Source organism: Camelus dromedarius, chromosome 32 (genome assembly GCF_036321535.1).
Source record: "Camelus dromedarius isolate mCamDro1 chromosome 32, mCamDro1.pat, whole genome shotgun sequence".
Taxonomy (NCBI): Eukaryota; Metazoa; Chordata; class Mammalia; order Artiodactyla; family Camelidae; genus Camelus; species Camelus dromedarius.
In genome coordinates this window covers 23,112,907-23,121,448 of record NC_087467.1, presented here as the reverse complement: position 1 = coordinate 23,121,448, position 8,542 = coordinate 23,112,907, and the positions used below count along the sequence as shown (strand labels likewise).

Below are 8,542 nucleotides of genomic sequence, written 5' to 3'. Positions count from 1 at the left end.
CTGTGCGGGACTGCGGGCTGGGGGGTGACCCACGGCCCCCCGCGCGGGGAAGGCCTGCACGGCCAGCGGCCTACAGCCCAGAGCGCGAGCGTGTCAGGGCCTGACTAGCCTGACCCATCTGCTCCAAGGTCAGGCAGACCTAGTCCGTGTCCAGCTTAGACGGGGTGGCAGGATTCTTCTGCGTAGTCTGACAACCGTTCAGGTTTCTGCAAGAACAGAATCTGTTCCCACCTCAGTTCAAGCCGTGCTGCGTTCAGTGGTTCATTCTGTCTGGGGCGCCGTGGGGCGGGGGCTCAGCTCAGCAGAACTTTGGTGTCCCCACGAGGGGGTGGAGAGGCGAGCGGAGGGTCTAGCACTGGCATTAAAGTGCATCCACCTGGAGTGACTCCCCACCTATTACCTGGGAAAGAGCCCTTCCCCCCCTCCCCCTAGAAGGAAGCCGGCAGCTCCCGGGGCCGCCCCCGCCCAGCATCTTGGGCTGGAAGGTCATTTTCTGAGGCTCCTTCAGCGAACGTCAGCTGGACCTCAGCAGGGCTGTCAGGGAAGGCTGGGCGGACCAGCCAGGGCTGGACGCAGAGGTGAAGGATTCTGCGGGGGTGCGAGTGCTGGCTGCAATTGGGGACGCGGCTTTATCTGTGGGTGTGCTACTGTCACGCCAGAGGGCCTGGCCACTGTTAAAGACCCTCAGGCCAGCCCTCCCCCGCGCCGAGCGTTCTGCAGGGACAGCCCTCCTGAGGGGGGGGACCGTGGGGAAGCAGACGCTAGAGGAGACAAAGGCAGTGTAGGGTTTTATTAGGAGGGTTGTTTCCAAGTGCGGGGCCGCACATTGTGGGGCAGCACCTCACAGCGCCCGGTGTCCCCACAGGATGGACACACTGTTTCTAACTCCCCCTGATTCTCACCCCTGGTTGAACACTTAACAGAAGGTGAAGCTTTATTTCTCCAGCCCTTTATTTATGGCCCGTGCATTCTTTCAAGCCCTCGGGTGGAGATCTTTGGTCTGACGTCGTTGGGTAGGGCCGCCGGTCCCTGCTCTCTGGTGTCCTTTATCCCGGATGGTTGGCAGGGCAGTCCCGCCGCCTTCCCGAGGGGCCTGAACCCACGTACTCAGACCAGGGCTCCGCTCGGCCACCATGAGGTCACAACACACCGGAGCTGGAGGGAGGACGTCTGGGCCCGGGTGGTGGCGGCAGGGGCCACGCTACTCGTCGACCTCCTCGTCCTCGTCCTCAAAGGCCTCCTCGCCCTCGTCGGCCGTGGCGTCCTGGTACTGCTGGTACTCGGACACCAGGTCGTTCATGTTGCTCTCCGCCTCGGTGAACTCCATCTCGTCCATGCCCTCGCCCGTGAACCAGTGCAGGAAGGCCTTGCGCCGGAACATGGCCGTGAACTGCTCCGAGATGCGCTTGAACAGCTCCTGGATGGCCGTGCTGTTGCCGATGAAGGTGGCCGACATCTTGAGCCCGCGGGGCGGGATGTCGCACACGGCCGTCTTCACGTTGTTGGGGATCCACTCCACGAAGTAGCTGCTGTTCTTGTTCTGCACGTTCAGCATCTGCTCGTCCACCTCCTTCATGGACATGCGGCCCCGGAAGATGGCGGCCACGGTCAAGTAGCGGCCGTGGCGCGGGTCGCAGGCGGCCATCATGTTCTTGGCGTCGAACATCTGCTGGGTGAGCTCGGGCACCGTCAGCGCGCGGTACTGCTGGCTGCCCCGGGCGGTGAGTGGCGCGAAGCCGGGCATGAAGAAGTGCAGGCGGGGGAAGGGCACCATGTTCACGGCCAGCTTGCGCAGGTCGGCGTTGAGCTGGCCTGGGAAGCGCAGGGAGGTGGTGACGCCGCTCATGGTGGCCGACACCAGGTGGTTGAGGTCCCCGTAGGTGGGCGTGGTCAGCTTGAGGGTGCGGAAGCAGATGTCGTACAGCGCCTCGTTGTCGATGCAGTAGGTCTCGTCTGTGTTCTCCACCAGCTGGTGCACAGAGAGGGTGGCGTTGTAGGGCTCGACCACAGTGTCTGACACCTTGGGCGAGGGCATCACGCTGAAGGTGTTCATGATGCGGTCGGGGTACTCCTCCCGGATCTTGCTGATGAGGAGGGTCCCCATCCCCGACCCCGTGCCGCCCCCCAGCGAGTGGGTCAGCTGGAAGCCCTGCAGGCAGTCACAGTGCTCACACTCCTTCCGCACCACGTCCAGGACGGCGTCCACCAGCTCAGCGCCCTCCGTGTAGTGGCCCTTGGCCCAGTTGTTCCCGGCACCGGTCTGTCCTGGGACAGAGGAAGAGCAGACACTGTTCAGACAGGGCTACGGAGGGAACTGTGCGACGGAGAAGATTGGATAACGAGGAAATCAGGTAACAGGCTGAGGCTGAGCGACAGTGGGGCCGACGGCCCCAGCAGCTCTGCCAGGAGCGCTGAGAGAAGTGAAGTCCATCAGTGTTGAGATGGACATACCTTTGGACCTGGCAATTTTCCTTTCCTTTTTTTTTGAGGGGGGAGGTAATTTGGTTTATTAGATTAATCAAAGTAAATGATGCAGAAATCTATTTGGTAATAAATTATAAAGACAAGTCATTGCTGAATGGAATGTGCAGCTAAAATGATAAGCTGTTTAGGAAGCAAGGGAGGTTTTGAAAAGAAGAATCATGTATTCTTAAAAAATTAAAAAATAAATCCATCAGCTCCCTTATCAGATTCTCCCTGCTTATCCAACGAAACAGACCATCATGGTCCCACTGCTGGAGGTAGAGTGGGCAGGAGATTTGGCCACATCAGGTGGACACACGAGACAAGCAGAGCAGAGGTGCGGACCTCTCGCCGCTGATTCCAAGCTGGTGGCCACAATTCACCACTCACGCTCAAAGGCCGGCGTCTCTGCTGTGGGTGGGCAGGTCAGTACCTGTCGCTGTGCACCGATGGGGGACCCTGAGCTGGGGGCCGCCCCTTGAGACCCTCCCAGCACAACATCAGGAGGAAGCTGCTGGGGGGCGGGGTCTGCTCACGGACACCCCTGGACTCGGCAGCTGCTCCAGGGGCAGCCTCACACCAGAGGAAGGGGTCAGCTCAGATTGCTTTGGCGCTCCATAGCACTGATCAGCGCTGAGCACTGTTGTGTAAAAGTGCGAGTCTGGAAAACAACCCAAGTTCTGTGACCCTTCAGTGAGTTTAAGATGACTGTGAGTGATCCGTACCTCGTGCCGGGGGCGCCCCGTCTGAAGTATCCAGGGAGTCCCACAGATCAGTAAGGGCACCAGCAGCCTTTAGGGAGGGGGCGCACGGGGTAAACCCAGCTCACAGGGAGGGAGAAGAAAATGACCTACGTGGGGCTTACTTCTCAGAAGGCAAATGCAAACGCAAACAAGGAGCTTCCACTTCACCCCATAAAACTGACAGCTCAGAAAGCTCGGGACACCGTGCTGACAAGGGCCCGGGGTGAGGCCCCTCCACACGGAGCTGCCCAGGGCACAAGGAACCTGTGGAGGACAGTTTAGCCTCCTCGATCCAAATGGGCCCCCCAGACTCAGCAGCTCTACCCAGAACATGCAGAAACTCACGGAGAAGAGGGGACAACTCAAATGTCTAGTAACAGGAGTGCGTTGTATCAGACAGATGCTGCAAAGGAAGGCGGCCTCCATCAACCTCAGGGCCGCAATGGAAAGGCTCCAGGGTACTCTGCAGACGGGAAGACCCGAGGACCACAAGGTGCGTGGAGCTGGCTCTGTGTGCGTGACAGTGTGACTGCGCGTGGAGCCCGGGTGCCCCTGAAGGGATGCAGGGGACCTGCGGGGCTGAGCCGGGGAAGTAGAGCACGTTTTCACCGCACACTCTTGTTCCTCTTCAGCCCTGGACCACGCCCTGGCTTGCCCCTCGGCCCTGGAGGTGGGCGAGGTGTGCCGTCTCCTTGTCTAGGAACACAGACTCCCTTTCTTCCCGCTGGGCTGGCCTCCCTCTCGAGGTTCAAAAACGATCACCATCCTTCTTAGACCCCCATTCAGTCCCCACCACCTCCCACCCAAGCAGCAGGCGTCAGCCTCCCACTGGAGCCCGGAGCCCAGGGTAGAGCTGTTGCAGCTTTACAACTGTCACAAAGGGCCTAGGGATGGCTTCACTACACAGCTGGAAACCAACAACTGGCAGCCAGCGGCGCCCCTCTGTAAGTGCAGACCCTGCCTCAACCCTGCCTCCCGCCAGCCCACTGTCCACTTGGCTTCCTCAGCGTTTACAGCGTGATCAGCCACAAAGTTTTCTTGGCTCTCGGCAAAAGGGGGAAGCTGTTGACTTCTGAAAATATTTTTGCCACTGTCTCATAGCAACAGACGTTCCCAGTGAAATACTGGGGGTCAGGAGTTGAACATCTGCAGCTGCATCCCTAACTGTGCCTCCTTTGAATTTAGTTCAGGTTCAAGAAACCTTAGCTGTCCTCCCAGATTGAACCCTCAGGGGAAGAAATGAAGCAGAATTCCACATGGAATTCATGTATGGAGTAGGGGAGATGGGCCTGAACTTCAAATTGGGGACCCTCCCTTCCACAGACTGCAAAGCGGAAATGTGATAAAAGCAGCATGCGAGACCCTAGTCCTGGTCTGTTTGAAATATCAGTGCCATTGGTTGTGTGGGTCTTCACGGTGATGGGGAAAGGGATGATGCCTGCAGGCCTCGTAAACTCTGTGGACGTGTGCTCTGCTTAATCACCTTATCGCAGGTCGTCGCCTGACTCGAATACAAGGGACTTGATTACAGTACCAACAGAATCTCCCAGGAGTCTGTCTCCTCTTAAACGCTTTGCAGTAAACTTGACTTCTAAAAGCCACGCCTACCAGGTGAGGGAGGCTGGTCACACTAACAGTGCCGCTTAATTTAGTTTACTGTAATTTTCTTTAGGAGTTTGCAGAGAGACTGGCACTGCTATCATTTTTAAGGTGGAAGACAGGGGAAGGAAGATTTGCCCAAATCCAATAAAACTAAACCCATGGTACCAGCCTTTGGAAAGAAAGCAGAACAAGGGTCTACAGGTGATGGGAAACTACAGGTACTACAGGTGTGACAGACTGAAGTCAAATGATAAGCAACAGGAACCAAGGACAAATGACTATTATTATCACCATGTTATGATAGTTTATGAGGGGAGAAAACAATTAATGTCTGAAATTTTTTCAACTCAACTACCACTAGTAAGCATTGCATTTAGAAAATCAAAGGCTGACTTTCCCAAAGAAAAAGCCTAAAAGAGCCTGCCTGCGACAAGGCTGGGGACCACGAGTTTCCACCCTAAGCTTTTCTATGCCACGTGATGTTTTTAATCTTACACATAAAATAGCCTGATGTTTAAAACATAAAAGAGGTTGCAAATATTAACTACGATATATAAAAATAGGTAAAAAAAACAAGCTTCTTCTGTACAGCACAGGGAGCTATTGTCAATATCTTGTAATAACCCTTAATGAGAAAATATGAAAATGAATATACATATATATATGCATGACTGGGACACTGTGCTGTACACCAGAAATTGACACATTGTAACTGAACTTCAATTTTAAAAAATAATAAATTTTAAACAATAATAATAAAAGAGGGGAAGAAGAAAGCAGGAAAGATGGAACCTACCAAAAATGAAGTTGTCAGGCCGGAAGAGCTGCCCGAAAGGCCCGGACCGCACACTGTCCATGGTGCCCGGCTCCAAGTCCACCAGGGCGGCCCTGGGCACGTATTTCTGAGCTGGAAGAGAACAAAGCCCTCACGCTCTGGTTCCTAGAGCAGCACACCTCCCCAGACCGAGTCCCACCAGCACAGCTGCCGGGGACGGGCAAAGCAGGGTTTCTTCACAAGGAACCGGCTTGCTTAGAATCGCAGGATCTTAGCCCCAGGGGGGAGGGGAGCCCCAGAGAACACAGCCCACCCTTGAGTCCTGCAGACGAGGAAAGCAGCCCAGGCACCGGAAGCTCCGGGAGAGGGCAGGATGAGGCATGAGGGCTCTCGACTTCCTGCCTCCTGTATTTTTCCTGTTCTTTCCCGTGGGCATTTGGACTTTATTTGCTCCATGGAAATAAACGGAATCTATTGCGGCGAATTGCCGCGTTGTCGGGGCACTCTGGCGCCATGCCCCCTCGCACACACGTGAGCCCACCAGTGAGTCTGGCACCTGTTCCACCCGCGCCCATGCTGTTGCCGGGACTCTACGGCTCACGGACGAGTGTGGCTGCGCAAACTTTCCTCCCCGAGCCCAGGTCCACCCAGGAGGAAACCTCCCAGCGAGGGTGGGTCATTGCACGTGGGAGCTGCCCTACAGCTCATCCTGCCGTGCACACACCCAGGCTGAAGGATGGATGTCCCCACGCCCGGCCTGACGGGTAACAGCAAGTGCCAGGTATAGTGGAATTTTTTCAGTGCCATCCGGGAACCTCAGCATCCACGTCCTGCTGTTCCAGGCCTTTTGTCACAGCTGCTCAGGGACCAAAATGCACTTCTGTATCCTGCTCTCCCCAGCTGCTACGTGGACAAGCAGCAGTGACTCCAAAAAACAGTTATCTCTGGGGACACACGTCGTGCGTGCGGAGGGGCAGCGCCTGCCACTCTCTGGGTGGTCTTTAAAAAGTCTTTGTTTTTTGTTGTTTTGTGAAGAGAATATATGGCTTTTATAATAAAACTTGCCGCAGAAATAAGTTACACATGTAACCACAATATACATGTAACCCCCGGCTACCCGGGGCCGGGTGGGGGATGCTGTTCTCAAACGGATAAACCACAGCCTGGAATCTTCACTGACTCCACCAGAAATGACCCAGGACCGCCTGCAGCTGCAGCTGCCAGGGGCTGTAAGGTCTTTCTGGGGGTCTACAAAGGGCCAGAAAAGCCATTCGAGGGAGTGTTTTTCACATTTTTAGCCAAGAATCTTCATTAAGGAGTACATTTTAAGCGGGAAGACAGAGCCGTACACCCCCCACGAGGTTGATTTCCCAGCACTACTGGGGTCTGAACCCCGGAGAGCAAGGCTGTTTGAAATGAGCCGACGGCGGATTTCCCGCCCCAGGGGGAGCGAGGGAGGAGCCGGGCACCATCCGGGCGGGGCCGGCCGGGCTCCGGGAGGGGAAGGGAGCGGTCGCGCCGCGCCACTCACACGATGACTCATTGTAGTAGACGTTGATCCTCTCCAGCTGGAGCGCCGAGTCGCCCACGTAGCCTCCGGCCGGGTCGATGCCGTGTTCGTCGCTGATCACTTCCCAAAACTTGCAGAGGGCGGGGCGGGGAGTAGACGGTCAGCCCCCGGGCCCGGGCGCCCGCAGCTCCCCCAGGACCGGCCCGGCGGGCGGGGCGCGGGGAGCGGCCGCCGAATTCCAGGCGCGCCTGGGCGGCCGCCCCCGCGCAGTGGAGACCAGAGGCGGGGCTGGGGTCCCGCGGTGTCACCCTTCTCGGCCGCGCCGGTCTCGCGCTGCCCGCGGCCCGAGGGCAGGGGCGGGCCACCCACCCGCAGGGAAGCCCGGCCCGGCCCGCGCTCACCTTGGTGCCAATCTGGTTCCCGCATTGGCCGGCCTGGATGTGCACGATCTCCCTCATGGCGCGCGCTCGGACCGCAGGGCGACTGCGGGCCCCGCAGCTCCGGGCTCTTGACCCTGCGCACGGCGCCCCTCCCCGGCCCTCCCCCGGCCGCCCGGGCCAATGGCCGCGGTCCGCCCGCCCCCGGGCGCGCCCCCTCCGCCCCAGCCGCGTGCGCCTCCCCCTGCCCCTCCCCGCTCCCCTCACCGCCCCCCAGGCCTCTCTCTCCAGGCACCTCGCCGCCTGCGGGTGCCTGGCTCCCTATCCCCTGGCCGTTCTCCCGATGCCGCCTCGACGCTGCGCGGGAGTGGAGGGACCCCCCCTCGGGGGCCGGGCCGGGGAAGAGCCGGTCCCTGGAGCGCCCATTCGAGCGGGCCCGGGCGCAGACGCAGCTGGTGGGCGGCCGGCGGCCGGAAGGACTAGCGCCTCTCCCCGACTTGCCGCCCACCGGGGCGTGGGGGAGGGAGACTGGGGACCCCTCGGGCTCGGGAGCCGAGGGGCTGCGGTCCCGCCCCGAGCCGCCCTGCGCGGGTTCCGGGGCCGCGGGCCTGGGCGGTGCGCACGGTCCCCGCTGGGCCTCGGGTTCACGCCCAGCGGGTAGAGGGGCTGCGGGACACGGGAGTGGCGTTTTTCGGGGTGAGTCTGACCCTTGCCCCCCGACCCCGCCGCGGGCACGCGTTCCTGTGTCCCCTCGTGCTGCCTCTATCGGTACCATTCCGCTCTGCCGACCCGAACCGTCTGTGGTGGAGTCTGGTCAAAGGGAACCCACGGCCGGACCAGAAAACCAACACGCACGCCCTGCACGGGCGTCTACGCAGCCGCCCCAGCCCGAGTCACTGAGGAAGGCCTGCGGCCCGGGAGGGCGCAGGGGTGGGCTCTCGGCCCCGGTGCCGTCACGTCCCGTACGAGGGCGGCCGGGGACTCCTTTTTGCTGGGGGTGGGGGGGGTGCGGACGCGGACGGCCTGTGTGCGGGTAAGTACAGGGCCGGAGGAGTGAGGCCGCAGGAAGGAA

General features: G+C 59.4%; 1 protein-coding gene across 1 annotated transcript; it reads right to left on the bottom strand.

Moving 5' to 3' along the window:
• Nucleotides 1-775: 775 nt before the first annotated feature.
• Nucleotides 776-7,623, bottom strand: TUBB6 (tubulin beta 6 class V). Its single transcript, XM_031439227.2, has 4 exons — nucleotides 7,495-7,623; nucleotides 7,115-7,223; nucleotides 5,605-5,715; nucleotides 776-2,265 (listed from the first exon to the last, which is right to left on the bottom strand). The coding sequence occupies exons 1-4, from the start codon at nucleotides 7,549-7,551 to the stop codon at nucleotides 1,202-1,204; spliced, it is 1,341 nt and encodes a 446-aa protein (XP_031295087.2). The 5' UTR covers nucleotides 7,552-7,623; the 3' UTR covers nucleotides 776-1,201.
• Between the last annotated feature and the right edge of the window lie 919 nt (nucleotides 7,624-8,542).

Bases quoted from the DNA above. Each gene is read 5' to 3' on its own strand.
- TUBB6 (XM_031439227.2), bottom strand. From the start codon at position 7,551: ATGAGGGAGATCGTGCACATCCAGGCCGGCCAATGCGGGAACCAGATT. The intron at 7,224-7,494 runs GTGAGCGCGGGC...GCCCTCTGCAAG, and splicing joins GGAACCAGATTGGCACCAAG to TTTTGGGAAGTGATCAGCGA. The intron at 2,266-5,604 runs GTAGGTTCCATC...CCTCTGTCCCAG, and splicing joins GCCTGACAACTTCATTTTTG to GACAGACCGGTGCCGGGAAC.